Source organism: Magnolia sinica, chromosome 16, assembly GCF_029962835.1.
Source record: "Magnolia sinica isolate HGM2019 chromosome 16, MsV1, whole genome shotgun sequence".
NCBI classification, from domain to species: domain Eukaryota; kingdom Viridiplantae; phylum Streptophyta; class Magnoliopsida; order Magnoliales; family Magnoliaceae; genus Magnolia; species Magnolia sinica.
Genome location: NC_080588.1, coordinates 3832849 through 3857206, shown reverse-complemented (window position 1 = coordinate 3857206; position 24358 = coordinate 3832849). Strand labels below are relative to the sequence as shown.

The following is a 24358-nucleotide window of genomic DNA, read 5'->3' as shown; positions in this document are numbered from 1 at the left end:
GAAATCAGCTTTCATTTTTTCAGTTACTACAGTTATTTCAGTTGTGGGGATTGTTATGGTCTATGTTTGCCACCATCTTTTTAAAGGATGGAACAGATTCCCACATCTAATCAGGAGGGTCCAAACCAAGGGATCTGTTTTGGATTAAGCACTAGTAAAAAAACTCTCACTGATCTGACGATCTCAACCGACTGATTTCCCATGTTGAATTTGGGTCTGCTGATTCGTTTGTCTGAAATCATCTATTTGTTCTATCAGCAAATGAGCCCATGATTTGGATGGCCTAGATTGTCGTACATATGCATCAAATTAGTTGCCAGAAATAGATTGGTACAGATATCAATAAGCACATCTTTAAATTTTAAATATTTATTAATTAATAATAAATACTTTTAAATATTTTATTTTCAGCAAGGATTTCCCAATAATATCCCGAGAAAAACTTTAATATTTTAAAATCTCCCAAACACATACATCATGGTGGGGCCCACACAGCTTTGACACCAGCTAACTGGTTGGTGTTGGGGTCACTAGCCAAACGGGGTCCGATGGCCATACTGTAACCGATGTAGCATGGTAAGATACATGAAGACCCTATCCGCTGGATTTGGGAATTATTCAATGATCCAGACCGTTTATCTGATAGGAATCCGCTTGAATAGGGAATTTACAAAATATTTCATGGATTAAATCTTTAAAAACTTTGATCGCACACGGTTGTGGTAACCGTTCATGCTCGAAGCAAAACAGCCAAATTGTCAAATTATCTAAGGGATTAAAATAATCCAACTTAACCTTCTTAATTACTATTTTTCTCCATATAAACGGTTTGGATTATTAGAAGATGACCCAGATTTCAAAGGCTAATTCTCGACGTATTTTACTGTAATGCATCGCGATGTATTCAACAAAAACCCACTGCTTCATTCGTAACCCAGTCAGAGCAGGTTCTAGTTCAACACGCGTGTGGGAGCTCTGCCCAACTACACACAATCACACGTGACAATTTCCATCACATGTGGGATATCGGATCTTTCCATCAGGTGGGATATATTATTCAGATCTTCCATTAAAAAAATAAATCAATTTCACATCTTAGGTAGGCCACAGATAACGAAATAAAATGGACGGATAGAAACAATTTTCTTTTGACCATCTGTTTACATTGGGTTAACTAGCTCAAATGAGTAGAAAATTTAAATTAGAAATTTAAACATTATTTCCAATCATTTGGAAAGATCAGATCTCACACACACCTTCCATATTGTCACGTGTCACTGCGTGTAGATATGCAGGGCTCCACATGCGTGTGGAATTTGCAAACCTCGTGCAAACAGGCTTACACGAATCAGAGCACTTTCGAAATTAACCAATCGAAATGGGTTTGGGCAAATGAGATAACACAATGGAAGAGCCGGAGTATCCATCATATGGTAGAGCCGTTTCCTCCAAAGTATACGTGGCAGGGTGATTCATCAATCAGGTCCACTGATCTAGTGGGCCCTAAAACTAAAGATAATATATCTCAAAATCAAACCCAAGAGACTACTATATCCATCAAATTTCAGGATACATGTTTTTCCACTGTTGATTTAATGGATAAGGTTGAGATGGATAGGTTCATAGAATAGAGTAAAATTTTAAAATCACCCCATATATGCAAGGAAAAAACAAATGGACGGACCAGATTGATACATAATCCATGCATATGTGCTGCTCTAGAGATGACTCTACCGTATCGGTTGTACCGAATCATCAAGTAAAAAGGGTTTGGGTCTTTCAAATGACAATAAAAACGGTAGCGTCTTCAGCTTCTGAAATAGCAAGGGGAGAGAGAGAGAGAGAGAGAGAGGTATTTTGGTAGTTGTCTCCACAAGTTTTTCTTTTTGCTGCTATACCACAATGGATTCGGCGGGACGATTCCTGAATAGCTCCACTGAATTGGGTTTTCAAGGAAATCGCCACAGGGGTACTGAGAGCCCTCGTAGTTCTATCAGTTGTTCTAGCTGGCAGAGCATTGTTGAAAATGATGAAGAAAGTACTGATTCTCTGAAGAATTCAACCAGTTCTGTTTCTGGTCAGGGGAACAGCTCTGTAGAGAACCCGCCAAAGGGTATCATGGCCGATAGGCAAATTGGGGCGGTGGGTTCTAGCAGGCCAGGCGTCATTGAAAACAATGGAGAAAGGATCAATTCCCTGAAAAATCCGATCGGTTCTGTTTCTGGTCAGGGAAACAACTTTGTACGGAACTCGCCTTATGGTGTCGTGGGTGATAGGCGAATTGGGGCGAAGGGTTCTGCTCAGATTCCAACTGTTGAGACTGATATGAAATGCAGTTTCCTGTCGAATTCAAATGGTTGGAATGATGATCATGGTAACGGTTCTTCTCAGAACCTCTCGGGAGCTGTCTTGAGTTCCCAGCTGGCGACTGTGGACATTGAGGGATGAGGAATTGGGTCTGTGAGTTCTTCCCAGATCCCAGCGCGGAAGATCGAAAACCTCTTATTGTTGGAATCTACTCAATCCAATTGCTGGGGTCTTCACGATCACAACAATGGAATTAATTCAACACGATCAACTCAATCCCTGGAAAATCCCACTCAAGGACTACCTTTTAGTGGGGAATCTTGTGGCATTTCCACTGGAGATTGTCTGAATTCGATCACAGTTCCTGACCAATTTGTAAGAAATAACCTGGGTGGTCCGTATTCCAGTGTCGTTGGACAAACGCCTTTCTTTGACAGTGGGAACAGATCTACAGCGAGAGCGGGCTGTAGCTCAAGCTCTGAAATAGCAAGAAATCCTATTGCTGAAGGGCATTTGGAAGCTTCATCCAACATGCTGTTTCAGAATCATTTTCGACTGGCATTTCCTAACCCGTACTCATGGGAACAATTTTGGGATGATGACATATGTTGGATGGCCAGGAATAGAATGGGCTGCAAGCGTTTGCAAGAGATTCTGGAACAAGGGGACCTCATGGCCACACAAAAGATACTTCGCGCGACTCTAGGATCCATGGTCGAAATCATGGTCCATGAATCTGGAAATATGCTGTTTGAGAAACTCTTGCAGTCCTGCAATGAGGGCCAAATATTCGAAATTGTTCTCAGCATTACAGCAGATGATGGGGCCTTGATTAATGCAGCAAAAGGAAGATACGGGTATGCATTCTTTCCTAATTTTGTATCATATCTTGTCTCTTTATTTATCTCCTCTAAATTTATCTGACCGTTCAGTATCCAAGCAGTCCATTAGGTAAAAACAGGTTGGTCCACTGATGATTAGGTGGGCCATAATTTACCAAAATGGATGGCCAGAAAAGAAAACTTGGTTGTGTTTCTTCAAGCCATCCATTGGTTTCTAATATGATTGTCCATGTGATAAGAAACCATCCTGTTTTTTAGGCCATGAAACACGGCATGACCCACCTGGTGGATGGCTTGACCACGTGCAGCAGATGTGGACACTTAGTCCTTTTACACATCTTCAGTTGATATTCTTCCCTTCTTTGAGCAGCAGTCTTGCGGTTCAGAAACTAATTAGCCAGGTGAAGCAATCCTCTCCGCTCGTTACAAGTGTGATATCAGCTCTTGCTCCAGGAATCATGTCTCTGATGTTCCACCCTTTCGGGTGCCATGTTATCCTGCATTGCTTACTCAATCTAGACGATCACCGAAACACGGTAAGTCAAGATGTCAAAGTGAAATTACAATAGGTATTGAGCTAAGCATATATTTCCAATCATCTTCGATTTCTGAGTTTGAAATGTAATATGCAGACTATAGTATATTAATCATCATAGTCTCTGTGTGCTTCCTTTCAATTGCTTTGATTTGAACCACTGGGCTAGCACCAATTCAGTATTTGGGTTTTGGACCGCACCATATTTGAACCCCTTCACTGGCATGAAGTATATCAGGGGTCTTACCTGATTCTATTATCATAGTCTCCATGTGCTCGATTTCAGTATCATAGTCTCTGTGTGCTCGATTTCATAAGAATTTTAGGGGTCTTTCCTGATTCTATTATCTAACCATTGAAGTATATCTTGTTGTCTTCTTTCTTACACTTTGTGGGCCTCTGCGTTTTGCACCGTTGAATTTAGTGGCTCGACCGAATACTGCTTAGGGTGGAATCTGATCCTAATGCTCTTTATTTTGGAACTACTGCTAGTCGATGATTTTAGTGTCAGAAAATGAATCATGCCTGGAATGTAACATAGATAATTAAAATTATAAACTCAGTTAGCCAATGTAAAGCAATCATATGGTCCAATCCTCCCAAGTCCTTCATTAGTTATAAAAGCACATGTACATGGGCACAGACACTTGTGCATAGGCGAGCATGATTTGTTAGGGCGTGTTTGGATTGTAGAGACAAATAGTGACTGATCAGTGGGCCCCACTCCACATTCATTATGGTTCATTCATCCTTATCTCAATCTTGTATTATCAACTCTAGACTCATTATACATTTTATATTTACAATGTTTATTATTTCAGTTGAAGTGAAATGAAACAATTTAATTGAATAAATGAAGCTGCCAAAATGGAGGCTGTATCATTTTCACTCATAACGGTGATCGGCCGTATTTGCAATTCCATGAAATTCAAATAAGATTTGCAAGTATCGGAAACCACTACTTGGGGGAATATGCCTCGATATGACTGAGAATTTGGTCATTCCTGCTGTATTGAATTGAATTGAAACAATTCAATTCAAACAAGAATCTAATGCAATCTTAGGTTGTGTTTGGATGCAGAAGTGAATCGAATTGTTAAAACTTGCTAGATGAAAACTGCACAATGAAAATTCAATGACATTTCCCAGTTTCCATAATGAGGAAGGAAATTAAAGTCTGTTTATTCCCATTTCATTAGTCTACCAATTCGAATAGATTTGAATGGTGCATCCAAACAGGCCTATAAATCTCTGGATTGTTTCAATTCCAAGTTCTTTGTTCTCAAATATTCAATTTTGAAGCTGCCCATACGAACCAACATAGATGATCTTGAAGTGAAATTTCTCTGCAAACATCCAAAGGCTACAAATTCGAATTATAACATGCTTATATCTCTGTTTAAACTTCACAGTTCATACATGAAGCTGCCACAATGCCTCAGTCTCCACAATCTACACATAGATGGTTCCTGTTGAGGAAAATCATGGAGCTGAGCTTGCTCCTCTCGCAAGATCCTTTTGGGTAATGCTCTCTCTCCACCATTGCATATGACTCTTTTTTTTCTTTTGCCACAGATGCTCGGAATATTCGATCTTCGATAATTGGATCTGGGTCCATATCATGGGACCTGATTAAATGATCAGTTCAGATTGGTGTGTTCTATTACTTAATGATGGATGAGATGGATCAGAGTCTGAATATGGATACAAAATTGGATCCGGACCCATCCAAACCCATTTGAAATCCTAATTCATGCTCAAAACTGAATTGGGCTGGACCCAACCAGATAACTGAACTTGATTGGAGATTCAGTAACCTCATGTAGGTACCTATAGCCGAAACCAATAGGACCCTGATGCTCAATTTCTGGTTTTATATGTGGGTGCACCAGCATGCAGCCCTACTGATGTAGAGCGGGTCGCAGACACTTTCATGGCCAAGATGGACCAGAGAAGGCCCAATTGGAGGCGGAAGTGATCAGGACTGTCAGAACCTTAAAACAGTCGTATCTCACAAACCGGAATGAGTTTTTCGATGTACCATATATGATTTTCAGGTTGCCTACGCAGGATTTTCAAGATTCCATCAGATCGACGGTCAAAAGTCCATTTTAATTTGTTTTTATGATTTATAGTAAGTTTTAGTTTGGTCATAACTTTTGATCCTTTGAGTTTTAGGAGTCGTGCCCAACATGAAAAGGGCTTAGAAAAATTAGGAGAATAACATAGTTAGGCCAAATTGGACACTTACTATTTTTGGCTGAAAACCATGAAGTCTAGTAGAAATCATCACCGTCTATAAATAGTAAGTCACGTTTTTTAGGGAGTGTGAGTTGGAGTTTGATTCTTAAACTTCTTCCTAGGTTTGATGTCAGTATTTAAAGGATTGTAAATTTTTATTTTTTATTTTTATTTATCATCAATCAATTTATTTACGAATTTATTAGAATTTATTTTTATTTTCTATTTTTCCTCGTGGATTAGAGGAGTCTCTGTGAGGAGTCCTGAGAAGCTTCGTGGATTCGGAGTAATTATCCCCTGAGGAAGACGGTGATCAACCTCATCACCTCCATCCCTGCATATGGGTTGTGCTAACATCAGACTCTTTGGACCAGATGGCCATGGGCCGGCCAGTCTTGGTCCAGATTTTTGGCTTGTGGCCATGCCTGAACCTGTTTCTTAAGGAACTTGGTGAGCATATCTACCAGGGTTTACCTTCACAAACTGAGAGCTATGTGGGTAGAACTTTCATGAGATCACAGTATTCCATCATCTACTTCGTATTAACCATTGAACCCAAAAATCAGGTAGGCCACAACATAGGAAACAGCTAGGAAGGAATGCCCACCATCAGTCTTGAGTAGGGCCCACTGTGGTGTTTATATGCCATCCAATTCATTCATCTGATTTGCCTCATTAGGATGAAAGAAATTTCTGAAAATCACATTAATCTAAGGTGGGCCATTGCACGTGATTTTAGAAGTTTTGGGTATAATTTTTTTTTGGGGTGGCCAACCTGAGTGTTGAATTAGCTTGATCAAGGTCAAACAAAAGGTTATGTAGCTGATGGACGGTGTGGATTTCATGCACATTAAATCTTTTTCCCCCATTAACCCTGGTAGGTACCCAGCCTGTGCAATGCGAGCATTTTCTGTTTTTAAGCCCAAATCCTGAGATGGAATTGGCAGCATGGGTTTTGGGAAGTTCAGAAATGGAATCTGGGATCTTCAATCCAAATAATGCTTGGCACCCTCTAATACCCTGGATTTCAAATCCAACATAGATTTTTTTTTATTTTAAAAAAAAAAGAAAAAAAAAATCCTCGAAAGCACCCCTTTTAAAATCCAAGAGAAAAGGTGGGGTGCAAAATCTTGGAATTTCATTCCTCTCCAACTGCCATAATTGTTTTTTCGTCCTTTCTTAAGGCACAAAATCCAGGCCACCAAACATAATTTCTAGATTCCAAAGGATTGAAAATCTATACTGCCAAACGCAATTGAAAAAATGCAAAATTCAGGATTTGGGTTCTTAAGTCAAGAATCCAAATCCATGCTGCAAAAAACTAATCTTCGGTGCTGGAGTTTTTTTCAAATTTCAGTTAGGAAAAACTGTCATCTGCTCTAGTTCCTGAATCTAACACAAAAGACTTATCTTGGGTGCCCAAGTTTTTTCAAATTTCAGTTAGGAAAAACTGTTGCCTGATTTAGTTCAACCTTCTGCAGAAACTACGTCTTGGGTTGTGCTCTCGAGCTCAAGATCCCGGAGGTCATTAACGATATATGCCACAAGCTTAAAGGCCACTACACGGATCTATCAACAGAGAAAGTCAGCAGCTTCATTGTTCAAAAATGCATAGTTCTTCGGACTAAATTTGTGGTTTCAGAGCTGCTGAAAACTGGCAACCTAGGCCAACTTGCGCGTGATCGATATGGGAATTACGTCGTCCAGACGGCACTGAAAATGACAGAGGTGAAACCCCTTTTCTTCCTTTTGCATCACCAGCTTCTATTTCTTTAGTGGTTATGACATTGTTGATATGATTTTAGAGCCTCTCATAGATGATTCCTCAGTTTGCACTAGTGGGACATATGGATGAGTGGTCAAAATCATCAATCTGGTGGGCCCACCAGGAAGGACCAGGCCCCCAAAAGATCTCCTCATTGGGAAATAACAACATTTCTGTTTGTGGATTGCAAGTAGAGAATTAAGCAAAGAAATAAGGCAAAATCAGGCTGTTAAGGGGACAACCATGATTTTCTAATGACATCTAATCCGTTCATCATGCACGCCTCCTAATGTTCTCCTTTTGCACCTAGAAATCAGGCTGATCCAGAACTCACGTGGACCACACCATGGGGAACAGTTGAGATCCAGACTCCCACCATTAAAAACCTTCAAAATTGTTTCTGGGAAACACTTTGTTTTGTGTATTCCCTCTAATCCATCCAGAAGATAAATCCAACCAGGATGGGTGGATGAGAAAAAAAAACAGGCTAGCCCAGAACTCAAGCAGCCACAACATGTGATTTTAGAGTTTTTAGGCATGGTTTTACATGGCCTTGCCCTCCTGAGTTTTGGGGGCCTGAGGAGAATAGGATTGGACGAACATAATGACTAGATTGGGTGTAATTAACACATTGCAGTGGGCCCCACACGTCGATTGGTACATTACGCTGAACACACAAATGTTTGTATTGTATCCGGCCTCAGATTAGGATATCCCACTCTAGGAGACTTTTTGTTGTTGTCCCAGTCTGTGCATGGTGGGGCCTATCAGCGCTGAGCTGTGGGCCCCACTGAATATGGGTCGTTCGCCAAAAGATCCGCTTGGTGAAGCAATCCTAACACTTCAATTGGTAACCTGTGAATAGACTGTTGGGGTACTGCCGAAGTACACAGATGAATCAAGCAAAGTACTCCAATCACACTATCAAGTTCAATCACAAACACCCTGAATTTAACGTGGACAGTAATGCACTATGAAAGCAGAAAATTACAAGAGATAGAGATTACCCAATTCGAACAAGCCTCAAATCTTCCTTACAAGCCTTGAAACCCTTTGGAACAAATTAGAAAGCTCTGCGATATACCATATTCCCAATTTCACTTATATATATAGCCTTTATAAGAATCACAATCAAAATAGAAAACAAATCCCGCACTTACACAATTCTACCCGCACGCTTGATGGCACTTCGATTGCATCAACAAACTGTCGATGGTATTGAACACCCTCAATACCAAAACGTTCCAGCAACAAACTATGGATTTTCCAGATTTTTCCGAAGGCATCTTCAATGGGACTTCAATGGCATCAACGGCCTGTCGATGGCATCGAGTAGGACACCACAAAGTGTCCTGCAACCAACATGGAATTTCCAGATTTTCTTGATGCATCAAGCAGCTGTCGATGGCATCGACAGACCCTGTTGCTAAAAGATTTGAGAAATCAACAACATAGACAATAAGGAAAGAATGTATTACAAAAATGCCAAGATCGGATGGCTGTTATGGTATCCCAATCTGATATAATATTGGAGAGTACTCTGTCCATGGTGGGGCTCAACCAATCAACGGTCTAAATCCTTGACCCATGGATCCGAATCTGATACAACAATGCACACGTTCTACTGCTGAAATTCGTATAGTCCGTTCCTGATTTTATTTGCAATATGAGAAAACTAATCACTGATTCTTCTAACAGGGTGTCCTTAAACGTCGTATGATTGATGTTCTTCAAACACATTCCCAGAACCTCTGATGCAGTCGGTACGGAAAGGAAGTCTCCCATCTGATTAGTGAGTATAGGATCAAGCTCAATCAAGATCGTAATCTCTGTTTCGATCGTCTGAAGATGTAGGGTTAGGATTAGTTACACATGCAACTTCTGTTATGGTACTGTCAGTTGAATGTTTTTTTTTTTTTTTTGCTGTGTGTGAAGGGGAAAACTCTGTATAAAAATCTATCATTATATATTTGTTGCATTGTGTTGTGGACAATCAAATGCTTGAAAATTAAAAATGGAAGTTGGTGTATTGATGCATATTTGAATTACTAGCTCACCCATCATCAGATCATGGTTGGAAATTACATATTGATCTTGTACGTCCGTGGATGAACGGCAGCATGATCCAGAATGTAGATATGATATGTCCCACATAGATGGACTGTTCCTCGAAAATCTCCCAGATTGGAAGAAGATTCTAGCCATCCAATCTTTGGGCCTTTTGGTTGAATGTGAACTATTTCTGGTTTTCAAGTGGCACCCAAGCAGCTCCTTGGAACATCTATTTTGTTAAGGTTATAATTACCCCTTGAAAATGAGTTCACCTCATTTTAGTTAATCATGATTATGTGTTGAGATCATGATTGTTGGTAATCAAGATTATTTTATAATCCTAACTGAAAGGAAATGAGATCTCTAATGGTGCGTTTGGTTGCACCAAAATCAAGAAATTTCATGATATTTTGTTCAACCAAACGCACCGCAATAATCATGATTAAATAAAATAAGATGAACTTATTTTTTAAGTGGCATCCAAACAGGACCTTAGTAAAATCAGGTTATGTTCATGAAACGGGATCAGATCCATAAATTACACACCATTAGTCAGTGTGAGTTAAATGGTGACAATGTATCTGGATCAGTTGCATCATCAACAATGCATACATGGTTCTCTTTGATTCTATCATAAGAAAGTGAACTGGCCATCATGCCTGAATGTGACACAAGGATGGACATGATGAGGTCGATCACTGTCTTCCTCAGGGGATAATTACTCCAAATTCATGGAGCTTCTCTGGACTCCTTACAGAAGTTCCTCGAATCCATGAGGAAAAATAGAAAATAGAATTAGATTCTAATAAATTCGAAAATAAATTGATTGATGATAAAAACGAATTTATAATCCTTTAAATAGTGATAACAAACCCAGGAAGAAGTTTCAAATTCAAACTCCAACTCAAACTCCCTAAAAACGTGACTTACTATAAATAATAAACTTACTATTTACGGTCATGATTCCTACTAGACTTCATGGTTTTTGGCCAAAAATAGTAAGTGTCCAATTTGACCTAACCACTTTATTCTCCTAATTTTTCTAAGCCTTTTTCATGTTGGTCACGACTTCTAAAACTCAAAGTATCAAGAATTATGATCGAATTAAAACTTGCTATCTATAGTAAAAATGAAATAAAAAGGGAGATTTGACTCTCGATCTGCTGGGATCTTGCAAATCTGGCGTAGGCAACCTGGTGTAGCAGGTTTGGTTGGCTAAAGTAGCTTCTCTTACCCAAAATCATATATGGTACATCAAAAAACTCATTCCGGTTTGCATGATTAGACTCTTTTAAGGTTCTGATGGTCCTAATCACTTCTGCCTCCAATCGGGCCTTCTCTAGTCCATCTTGGCCATGAAAGTGTCCGCAACCTGCTCTACATCAGAATATCATTAAGAACTCCTAACCGTTTGATTGGTTTTTTTCTTCTTTTTTTTTTTTTTTACACTGTTATCTGAGCTAGTGATGGCTGTTAGGAAAGGGTCTGCCTGAAAGTACCGGCCTTGCTGCAAGACTGCAATTGCAGAATGTGATTCTAGCCGTCCAGTTGGTGGCCATCGAACCAATGTGCAAGATGAATAGTAGTTGGCAGTTGAAATTTAACAGAAAGAATTTGTCAATCAGAGCTTAGGGTTATACAATCAATCTGATCTGGGGACCATATACATCTAAGGTGGGGCCCATGATTTGAATTTTTTTTTGGTAAATCCCATGATTTGAACTGTTAATTTGGGGTACTTGTAAGCCACATGTGTGGCAGTTGCGTGTGGGTGAGGATTTTTGAACTACAATTGGGGTGAAAAACAGGTTGCAATCTTGCGATGTAATTGCAAAATCATCAGATATTGAATGAATGTGTTGGGTTTTACATCTTATTGGGATGTACTTAGCATTTCTTATACAATCATAATACTAAAACTACATTCCAAACACATAACAATTTTCCATCATCATCGTACATGTATCACTGTCCACATTGGAACATCACCCATCCATCTGCATTCTAATTTTCAGCATCATACCTGCTATTATCAAATCTCCACAGGTCACAGTCATCGGAGCTGCACATCACAAGAGCTATTTCAGGCATAGTTTCAAAACTCGCTGACTTGATTCAAAACTCAGCTGAGTCAATTCGAGTTAGTGGAATTTCCAGAAGAGTCACTGAGAAAGTCGATTCTGATCTTGACTCACCCGAGTTTTAGAGAGACTTGTTGAGTGGACTCGATGCGACTCGCACTAACTCAGCTGAGTAACTAGTGCAGTCAACCATTTTTACACCAAACCTGATGCAGGACAATTAATCACTTGCTCTAAAAGCTTGAATTGATAGATCATGGTGAAGATAAACCAAGATCTTAGCGATTTAGCCATTTGTGGTGCCAAGATCAACTGAGAAATTAAGATCTTAGTAATTCAGCCTCCTGTAATATAGACAAGGCGATTTGCAAGGAGGGAGAGGGGTTTCATCCTTTTAATAAGTTCTTTTTGCCTTTCAACTTGAAGTACTTTTTTCACCGTGATAGCAATTAATACAATATGAGAATGATTAGAAAATGAAAAGAAATTATATTTATTCAGAATAAACACTTACCAATAAAAGAGTAAACAGGAAAATCCTGGCAATCCCATGACTATGGCGTGGATGGCGAAGTCCTAAAACTAAAGTCTACCTTAGTCCACTAACTTGGGCATAGCCGAAGGGAACTACACTACAAGCTAAACTAAGTCAGTTTAGCATAGTAGGATCGGCGGACTGGAATGGACTACTTCTAAGCTAAAGCTGGTCCACAGTTGCAGCAAATATGAACTGAATTGCACTAAGAACTAAGCTAAGAGCTAAAATAGGATAAGCAGAATTGTGTTGTAAAGTTGTGTTGTGTTGGGTTTGTTGGGGGACCGCGGAAGCGCACAGAAATGAATCAAGTGAAGTAATCCAATCGCACCAAGCTAGCACAACGCAAACACTCCAAATTTAACGTGGAAATACCCTTTTGGGAAAAAACCATGGCACAAAGCGACAGTAAACACTATGAAAGCAAAAATTACAAGAGATAGAAAGAATACCCAATTCAAACAAGCCTCGAATCTCCCTTACAAGCCCTTTGAAACACTAGGAATGAATTAGAAAGCTCTAGATACCTCTCAATCCTTATTATACTCCTATATATAGCATATAGGAGAATCCTAATTAAAATCGAAAACAAATCCCGCAAATTCGCAAATCTGTGTAACTCTGCGATACGCTTGATGACACCTTCAATGGGACTTCGATGTCATCGAACTAAACCTTTGATGGCATTGAAATAATACCAAAATGTTCCAGCGACTGAACATGAAAATCTGAATTTTACTGATGGCATCGAATAGCCTTTGATGACATTGAAACTTACTTTGATGGCATCGAACATCATTCTATGGCATCGAGCAGGATACCTAAAGTGTCCAGCAACCAAATTGATTTATTCCAGAAAATCTTGATGGCATCGAGCCGACTTCGATAACATCGAACCTATCATCGACAAACTATTGAATTACAGATTTAAGACATCTATCAACAGGGTTGGCAACAACCGGAACCTATTCGATCTTCCTCTTATTTATAGAAATTTTAGGTGACAATTGGAGAAAGATCTTCATAGCCACACCTCATGTTTGCTACTGTGGAAATAACCATCTAGACCCATAAATGGTTGTAACCTATTCTGCAACGCCATGTGTGTTAGTTGTTTGTCATAGGTTGGCTATTGGTTGCATGCACATCCTAAGTCCATTATGTGAGTGAGGTTTCTTCGTAAGACGACACATGTATATGATTTTTATCCTTTCTTTTGCTCGAACATGTGTTACGTGCCATAAAAATTGACCAACTTGGTGTTGCCTTTATGTTGCTTCATAGCTCCTTGAACAGTTTCAATCATGAGAGTCTCTTTTGCATGACATTATTGTGCATCAGCTAATCCATCGTTAGCCATGACTACATTTCAATTTTACACATTATTGGCATTGAGACCAAAAAGGGCCTATTTGGGATGCCAGATTAAATGGTATGAAATTGCATTAGATGAAATTAACACCATTATTTCACAATGATTGCATGTTTGGAAATACCATGGTATTTTAACCATCCAATCCCATGTTTGGGATCAAATTCTTCCGTGAAAAGCATTGTATTAAGTGAAACCCGCATTTGGTGAAGTAGAGAAGAGGAAGGAGTCTTACGTGACTTCCTCCACATGTGTGGGAACTTGAAGTCCCTCCTTATTAGATGGGTCATCAAGGATTAGAAAATGTGATACAATACATTCATATGGATTTCCAATTTCCTGTCACATTTGACAAGTATGGTAACGGTTCTTAGAACTCATTTAGAACTTTCACGAGTGAGAAGAGTTCATAGCTGGAGACTTAAGGCAATGAGGGACAAGGATTCGGTCTACAAGCTCTTCACAGATTATAGAGTTGAAGTTCTAACTGTTATAATCCATAAATAAGTTCAAATCCAATCCCGCCTCACTTTTTGGGGCCTTCATGATCATAACAACAAATTTAATTTGACAGGATTTTCTCCGTCCTTAGAAAATCCCACTTAAGGCTACCTTTTTGTGGGGACTTTTGCAGCATTCCTATTGGAGATTATCCAAATTTGATCAAAGTTCCATGGTGTTACCACGAGCGAGAGTCCTATTTTGCACATGGGTTTTAGGAATGAAGTTCCATTAGGAGGGAATCACTAGTGAAATAGGTATAACTTGGATGGGTTTGGGAATCGATATGTTAGAAACCATATTCTTGAAAAATCTAACCATGCTATGGGATTAGACTATGATCTACCGTCCACTTCAATTGTGATTCCGAATTATGGTTGAGCTCATGGCCCACCAATCTAGTAATACACTGTTTCATAAACTCTTAAACTCCTGCAAACATGGCTAAATATTCAAAATCATTCTCAGCATTTCAACACAAGATGGGGCGTTAATTAATGTAGTAAAAGAAATATATGTTGAAAACAAAGGTATGGAAAATATTATAACTACAATAATTCAACGAAATATAAAATGATGCACTTGTTTAGACGATTACGAAAGCAGTAATCCTGATCGATAAAGAAGTTTTCTTGTTAAACGAGGCATGGACTTAGTCTCTCTCTTTTGAGATAGTTCACACCTCTTGACAGAATTTCTCTAATGTAGTAGGTTTCCAATGCGTTATTCCCAAGATATCATTGCTCAACAAATAGTCTCGACAACATGCACATGTCATGCGAAATCCAATACTAAAAATTGTTGTTTTTTATGTCTTAAATCTTGTCAGAAATAGAATATGTTGATGACATCGCCAGACTGTTCAGTGCCATTGTCAATGACATCGAATAGTGCTCGATGCCATCGAGCATTTCTGGATTTCCTCAGTTGGTTGTTATACATATTAGTGTCATTTCCGATAACATTGAGGAGTGTTCGATGACATCGAAGTCTAAGTTTGATGCCATGGAAGCTAGTTCGATGCAATCGAAGATTTCTGGATGTTCATGTCTTCTCTCTGGACTATTTAGGTATTAGTTCGATGCCATCGATATGGCTTCGATGTCATCGAAGGGTAAGTTTCAATGACATCAAAGTGTGTTCGATGTCATCAAAGTGTATTCGATGTCATCGAACGGATTTGCGCAAATTTTTTGTAGATCCGCAAATCTGTGGAATTTGTTTCCGATTTCATTTGGGATTCTTGTCAGGGCTATATATATGGGTGTAAACAGGATTGGGAGAAATAACTAGGGGTTTCTAATTCGTCCAAAGGGTTTCAAGGGTGTAGAAAGGGTTTGATTCGAGGTTGTTTGAATCGGGTAAGCTTTCGTCTCTTGTAATTTCTATTTTTCACGGTGATCATCTGTTATTTTGTGTCATGGTTTTTTCCCATAAGGGTTTTTACATGTTAAATCATTGTGTTTTTTTTGTACTTGATAGGTGTGATTAGTTTACATCTCTTGATTCACCTCTGTGTGCTTCTGTGGTCTCCCAACAAAAACACCACCACACTTTCTTTACATGCCTAAAAAGTAGGAGAGATGAGAATTTTTTAAAAGAGAAAGAAATGATAGTGTCAAATTCAAGAGACAAAAACTCTTTTTATAGACAGAAAAGGAGAGAGAGATCTAATCTCAGTATGACATGCATACACATGATGCATACAGAAAGGCGGTTCATACATGTGGAAATATGGTTCATGTGTGGAAACATGTATAGAAAATGGGCATCGGCAAAACTAAGTACTCAAAAGCTGAGAAAAGCACTTTTTTGAAAATATTTTTTATTCTTTTGATTCCTTTATTTTTTTTTAAAATAGCCCAACAATATATGGGTATGCATTCTTTTAAAGTTTCTGTACCGTATCTTTTCTTGCTTTGTTTATCTCTTTTGAAATTCATCTAACCGTTCAAGATCCAAGTTGTTCATTAGATAAAAATAAGTTGGTCACTGATGATCAAATGAGCCTTAGTAGAGAAAAATGAATGGATAGAAAAGAAAACTTGGTCAAGTTTTTCTAAGCCATCCATTCATTTCTAATATCCGAGTCCATGTGATGAGTAACCATCTTGTTACACCCAGATCCATAGCTCAACTGGTAGACTGAGTGGAGATACCTCGTTTCAACACATGAGGTCTTGGTATCGATCCCTAGTGGGGATGGCTAACATGGAGTGTGTGTACTGACATGGGTGTGTACTAACAACCTAATCCAAAAAAAAAACCATCTTGTCTTTTGGGCCACAGAAAATGCCACACCCACCTCATGGATATATCTTAGACCACGTGCAACACAAGTGGTGGCAATTAAATGGGTCATCTTATACACATATTCCTTTTAAACATTTTTGGTTGATACTCCCCTTCTTTGAGCAGCACCCTTTCAATTCAAAGCTATTTAGAAAGAATAGGTGATCCTCTCCGCTAGTTACAAGTGTGACGTCAGTTGTCACTCTAGGAATCGTGTCTTTGATGATCCGCTCCACCGAGTACCATATTTCTAAGCATTGTTTGGTCTAACTAAATGCGTCACAATAATATAGTAAGCCAACATGTCAAAGTGATATATTTTGCAACCATTTATGATTACCACTTTTGAGAACAACCTTAATTTTCCATATTTTCAAGTTTAATGTGCCTGTTTAGATTGCAAACTACATCAATAATTTGTGTACAAGCTATTGTACAAATTACATTACCTGTCTCGTAAAAATAAGTAATATAATCAACGATTCATGTGTTTGGATAACCATGGTAAAATCGTAATGATGATATTCTTACATCACTTCAAAGTCAAATTATAGAGAAAAATACACTCTTTGGACTATTTATGTATTAGTTCAATGCCATCGATATGGCTTCGATGTCATCAAAGGATAAGTTTCGATGACATCGAAGTGTGTTCGATGTCATCAAAGTGTGTTCGATGTCATTGAACGGATTCGGGCAGAATTTTTGTAGATCCGCGAATCTGTGGAATTTGTTTCCGATTTTGTTTAGGATTCTTCTCAATGCTATATATATGGGTGTAAACGGGATTGGGAGTAATAACTAGGGGTTTCTAATTCGTTCAACGGGTTTCAAGGGTGTAGAAAGGGTTTGATTCGAAGTTGTTTGAATCAGGTAAGCTTTCGTCTCTTGTAATTTCTGTTTTTCATGGTGATCATCTATCGTTTTGTGCCATGGTTTTTTCCCATAAGGGTTTTTCTATGTTAAATTACTGTGTTTTTTTCGTACTTGATAGGTGTGATTGGTTTACATCTCTTGATTCACCTCTGTGTGCTTCTGTGGTCTCCCAACAAAAACACCACCACACTTTCTTTACATGCCCAAAAAGTAGGAGAGATGAGAATTTTTTAAAAGAGAAAGAAATGATAATGTGTCAAATTCAAGAGACAAAAACTCTTTTTATAGATAGAAATGGAGAGAGAGATCTAATCTCAGTATGACATGCATACACATGACGCATACAGAAAGGCGGTTCCTACACGTGGAAATATGGTTCATGTGTGGAAACATGTATAGAAAATGGGCATCGGCAAAACTAAGTACTCAAAAGGTGAGAAAAGCACTTTTTCGAAAAAAAAATAATTTATTCCTTTTGATTCCTTTATTTTTTTTTTGAAATAGCCCAACAATATATGGGTATGCATTCTTTTAAAGTTTCTGTACCGTATCTTTTCTTGCTTTGTTTATCGCTTTTGAAATTCATCTAACCGTTCAAGATCAAAGTTGTTCATTAGATAAAAATAGGTTGGTCACTGATGATCAAATGAGCCTTAGTAGAGAAAAATGAATGGGCCGAAAAGAAAACTTGGTCAAGTTTTTCTAAGCCAACCATTCATTTCTAATATCATAGTCCATGTGATGAGTAACCATCTTGTTACACCCAGATCCATAGCTCAACTGGTAGATTGGGTGGAGATACCCCGTTTCAACACTTAAGGTCTTGGTATCGATCCCTAGTGGGGGTGGCTAACATGGAGTGTGTGTACTAACAAAACCCCCCCACCCCCAAAAAAAAAAAAAAAAAAAAACCATCTTGTCTTTTCGGCCATAGAAAATGTTGCACCCACCTCATGGATATATCTTGGACCACGTGCAACACAAGTGGTGGCAATTAAATAGGTCATCTTATACACATATTCCTTTTAAAAAAATTTGGTTGATACTCCCCTTCTTTGAGCAACACCCTTTATTCAAAAGCTATTTAAAAAGAATAGGTGATCCTCTCCGCTAGTTACAAGTATGACGTCAGTTGTCGCTCTAGGAATCGTGTCTTTGATGATCCACTCTATCGAGTACCATATTTCTAAGCATTGTTTGGTCTTACTAAATGCGTCACGATAATATAGTAGGCCAACATGTCAAAGTGATATATTTTGCAACCATTTATGATTACTGCTTTTGAGAACAACCTTAATTTTCCATATTTTCAAGTTTAATGTGCCTGTTTAGATTGCAAACTACATCAATAATTTGTGTACAAATTACATTACCTGGCTAACATGGAGTGCAGTGGGCCGGTCCCACTTGAGTTTAGATTGGACCCAATAACTGGGCTGCCCTATTATGGCAAAAGTCTGGTGGGTCTGGTCTCTCTAGTGTTGGCCCAAATAATAATCTTGTACATGGGGCCCTTCAAACCTACACTAGACTCATTTTAAGCATTACCATAATTATCATTATTAGGAATTCTACTTTTAGAAATGTATATAGCCTTTAGTAAATTATCTATAATGATGTTAGATATTACATATAAAGATTATTAATATTAAATATTAATGTTTTATTCTATCATTATTAAGTATTATCCTTAAGGGTAAAGCATATTATGTATTTTCATCAAAATGATTAATAGTGTCACGTTGACTAATATTGGGTATATTATTAATATTAATGGTTGTTTTGAAATCATTAGTATCAGTCCTTGTTATATTATCATTAATAAATGTTCTGTTATCATTATGTAGGGGTTATTAGTCCTTAGATAAGGATGGTACATTTAAATATGAACTTACGAACTCTCATTATTAATATTGATGGATTAATACTCGTATTATGAATATTATTCAACTCATTGTATAATAATAACAATAATAATAATAATAATAATAACAATATTAATAACAATATATGATTTAAATCCTAAAATCTAAGTGTGGGATTAGACTCTAGAATGAAACCTTAATTCTACATCAAGACCCTAAGTAACCTAAACCCTAGGACAATACTTTGGACACAAATGGTGAAGTTAATCTAATGGTACAATTTCATAACTTATGATAGGATCCAAGTCTAAGGGCGCAGGCACTTAGCGACACTAGGAGGCGATTCGAAGTATAAGGTGATAATACTTCCCCTTGAGCTTTCCATTTTCCCATTATCTTAAGTTATAGTTTTTATTTCAATTTATAATTGATATCTCCATTCTATAAGCACATGTGTTAATTGTCGAAATTGAATTTCTATATTACATGCATAATGGTCATTATGTATATTTGTTCATTATTTGTGTATTGCTTATGAACTTTAAACTGGTACATTAATGGGAAACCCCCACCTATAAATGTACATCCATACTTGGGATGTAACCCGACTGGTTGTGATTAAAATGGACCTTCGGCTTAGTGGTTATTGAGTGATGGTTTAAATAGATCATGAATGTGGGCCTACCACCCAGGGTTGTTGTGTCCAATGGTTTTCAAGGATAGTCTTTTATCGCATGGTTTTGATACTCGTCCTATGAGGCCTATTTTGAAAATTGCCCCATGTGGCTTGTTTGATATCGCCTTATGTGGCTTTGTTTTGGTATTTTCCCTACATGGGTTCGATGTTTTATACCGTACAACCATGTGATGGTAAGCCTCATATACTATAATATGATTGGCCACTAGTCGACAAGTTTCCATTAAACATCTTAAGATGGTAGCCTCATGGGCGGGGAATGGTGGTAATGGGACACTATGCCCGAGCTGTCGACCTACGCTGGGCCATTTGCTCCCCATAGTGACCTTTGAGCTTATCTAAATTGGCTGGTTATAAATAGACCAATAATGACTTGGCTAATCATGCATGCATGGCATATTACGATGGCTTGGATCACTCTGCCCTGCGATTACGCTGAATGTTGCGCTTATGACCAGCCATTCGATTTATGATGATGACTTGGATCTTCATGCCCATGCGATTACGCTGAATGTTGCGCTGATGACTAGTCACATCTTTGGGTGACGACCCCAATGCCTGTCCGGATGTTTTTCCCGGGGCACGGACCGTTTGGATGTTTTACCCGAATCAATGATTGCATTCATGCATCCATGCATCTAATAAGATTGCATTTACTCTGTTTTGGTTGTCTGGTTGTTTTATAATTATGCTTACCTAATGCGGTAGTGTGTAATCTTGAGAGGAATTCACACTGAGTTGGCCACTCATCCATCAAATATACAATCGTACAGGTAGTACAGGTGGCTTTTGTGATATGTATGTTCAGACTTGATGAGGAGAATGGTACGATCGCCAGGGATGCATGACTGTATTTATCTGGAGGAGCTGCGTAATCTCGCGGCTTATATTTATATGTTTTCTGCTATTCTTCATGTATTAAATTATTGTAAATCTTGTACTTGTTAAATTCAGAGACATTGGTTTGTATAAGTCATTATGGGCAGCTTCTTGTAAATTTGAATGATAATGAATTTTTTTTTATGTCGATTTGTCCACACTACGCTCATTTGCTTACTCTGATGAAGGAAAAAAAAATGTACACTCGAATTTGACCATCCTTCAAAGCTAACACTCGGGTTTTTGGGACACGGGTCATATACTCGGGTCCTGAAAAGTCGGGGCGTTACAAGTGAACACCCAAAATATTTATTTCTAAATTAATAAATATTTAAAAGGGGAAAAGTTACCATGAGGTTGACCTCATTGAAACTTTCATGAGGCCAAGCTCTATAAGGGTCCACCATGATGTGTGGCGGACGTTCGTTCCGTCAATCAAATACACCCATTCATGTTAAACCATGGGCTTAAAAATTAGGCCAACTCATGACATAGGTAGGCCACACCACAGACAACAATTGAGAGTGGATGCCCACCCATTGAAACTTTCTTAATCGTATATAGGCCTAGTGAGATGTGATTTAGACATCTAATCCATTCATTATGTGTCCTACCTGGATAAGGGGTCACACCAAATTTTAGGCCATTCTAAAACTCAAGTGGGCTCCACTAGTTTATTTAAATGAGCCAGCCAATTGGTTTGTTACTAATTGTGAATTGTCCATATATTTTTTACTCTTAATTTTGTTAACATTTTCAAACCGATTAGTAAAGCCTCGTATTCAACTTGATTATTAATGCAATTGAACTCAAGTTGAAATAGAAATTCATGTCTCCTCCCAACTAAGTTGATCAGGATAATCCCTGCTCCTGATCTTTTATCGGTCCTTAAATCGTCAAAAATCAGTTCTAAAATAATTGGGATACCATATATAAGTTTAATACTTCCGAATGAAGTTGATTTTCAATGTCCGAATGATGATCAGTCAAGAAATTTGCTATGGTTTGCCCTTTAACCACCCTTTGTGGCTCATACGTTAGATCGAAATAAGATAATGCTAGAACATATACTTAACTAATTCAACCATTCAGAATCGATCAATTTAACATATACTTAACTAAATTAGTTATTGAAATTATATTGATTAACTTGGCCAATAAATAATGACATAATTTCATAACCATGAAGTACAACTATGAACATAATTTTTCTATAGCATAAAATTGTTTATTGGTATCTAACAAAATTAGAGTAAGATAATACACAGTTCGTTCCCTTCGATCATTATCATCCCGAGTTAACAGTACGCCGACTGATTTTGCAAAAGACGCGACATACATCTTGAGCGGACATGTGGCCTTAAATTATGTCTGCCATAGTAGAGGACCCACATAAGATGCAAATGTAAATTATTCGGCAAATCGAAGTCGATTTGGCCTGAATTTTGGTCCGGCACTTCATCCAAACCAGATGCGATGGCTGAATGGCTTGGATCACAAATGCAATATTGCATGATGAGCCCCATACAGAACCTAAGGTCGCCCTTTTTTGTTGTAGTCCACCTGAGTCACAGGTCGGCTTGATTTTCGGTCCATGGCACCATCGTGGGATGGGACCTTTGATGGTTAGCTTGGATGTGATGCACATATCAGGGTCGGGGCACAGAGCTAGATTGCATGGTAAGTTACCATACATATGTGTATGAGGGTATGAGTATGTGTGTACATGTATATATTATATACATGTATGCATGCAAAATGACTCAGGGGAATGTTGGAAATGGACCCCACACAATAAATCTACATGACATCCGACCCGTCCATTAGATGAGTACCTCCATCTTTACCCTTGGCCTAAAAAATCTAGCCAATCCATGTCTCAAGTGGGCCAAACCAGAAGGAAAACGTAAGGGAGGATAACCACACTTGATTTTCATTAATCTCCAGCCAAGATTCAAAATGCCCTAATTTTTTACTTGTTATTTCATCTGGGGTATACGACGCATATTAATGGATTGGATCGCATACACACTGAATAGAACGCCCTCTACACGAAGTAAGGGTGGGCATCCTCTATCAAGTGTTCACTGTGTTGTGGCCCACCTAAATCATGGATCAGCCAGATTTTTGCAGCATTAGTTCAAAACGAAGGACGCATCTGATGATCGGTGTGGATGCCATAAATACATGGTGGACCATGTCCAGCTCTCACTACCATATATGGTGGGGTAATGTTACCATCAAATCATTTACCTGCACGTATGAGATTAATCCATGTTAAATCGTTGGAGAGTTATAGTATGTAAGTTTAATTTAGAAAAACCAACCAACGAGCTTTCATAGCTCAGTTGGTTAGAGCACCCGTTTAGTAAGCGGGAGGTCTTGAGTTCAAATCTCAATGAAAGCAGTATTATTATTTTATTTTTTTCATTTTTCACCGTGTGATGTTGTGGTCCACTTGAGCTTCATTTTTCACCGTGTGAATCTGTGGTCCATTTGAGCTTTGATGAAAATAAATGGTCAGGGCAGATAAAACACATACATTTATGGTGGGCCCCACAGTTTACTCACCGCACAGATGATTATAGTAATTCATTGATTATTTTTTTCTATTTATTATTATTACTGTGGCCCACCTACAGCGTTAGATGGCCACTCTAAAAACATTACTATGGGAATGCACCCAACTTATTTAGCTCTGCTGGAATGGATTTGTTGGGTGGACTGTTGGGTATGTAGCTCATGCAATGAAGCTGATGTAAAAATCTCACCTCCTGTCCTGTCCATACATCAGGGTAGGCCATTTCTGTAGACGTCTTTATTTAAGTGTTAGATTTGTTCATTAATTTAATGTATTAGGATTTTGAAAATACAACAGAATTATACGGCCTTCAAAAATTCAGATTTTAGACTATAAGTGTAAAGATCCACATTTCATGTTATTAATTTCTATAATAGGAAGATATAATTTTCAGAATTAGAATTATCTTAGATTTGATGTTATAAAAAATAAAAATAAAATAAAAGCTATTGATTTTCCTGTACTAATTCTTCAAATCTGAGTCTCTCCCCTAAATTTATTCCAAATGAAGGAAAAAGATGAGAGTAAAAATTTAACAAAAACAAAAAAAAAAAGAAAAAAAGAAAAAAAGAAAAAAGAAAAAAAAAGAAAAAAGAAGCTAACCCTAGGACAAAGCCAAGGAGACACAAAGAGGTGTCCTGGTGGACCTCACACATGTGAAACGTGTGATAAAAGAGATAAATGAGAAGGGATGTCTGTGTGTGTCAGCAGGTGATGCCTAGTGAGTGGGGACGTCCCCGTCTCTCTTTACTATATCCTCTCCCTCTAGGACATGAATTACATGTAAAGAGAAATTAAGTTTCGATAGACACCAATTAAAGTTCCTATCCGTTGATGCAGAAATTTAGTTAGCCCCTTTTAGACCGTTGTGCACCTGCACAAGGAATGAACAAGGAAGACCCTAGCTCACGTAGGGGACCCTCCGATGCCAAAGTCA

General features: G+C 38.2%; 1 protein-coding gene and 1 non-coding gene across 2 annotated transcripts; both read left to right on the top strand.

Moving 5' to 3' along the window:
- Nucleotides 1-5101: 5101 nt before the first annotated feature.
- Nucleotides 5102-7701, top strand: LOC131229833 (pumilio homolog 12-like). The gene is made up of 2 exons (XM_058225870.1): nucleotides 5102-5206; nucleotides 7407-7701. Exons 1-2 carry the CDS (start codon nucleotides 5118-5120, stop codon nucleotides 7699-7701), a joined length of 384 nt encoding a protein of 127 aa, XP_058081853.1. The 5' UTR covers nucleotides 5102-5117.
- Nucleotides 7702-23173: 15472 nt separating this feature from the next.
- On the top strand, nucleotides 23174-23247 carry TRNAT-AGU (transfer RNA threonine (anticodon AGU)). Its single transcript has one exon. It is a non-coding gene; the product is annotated as a tRNA-Thr (tRNA).
- The last annotated feature ends 1111 nt before the right edge of the window (nucleotides 23248-24358 follow it).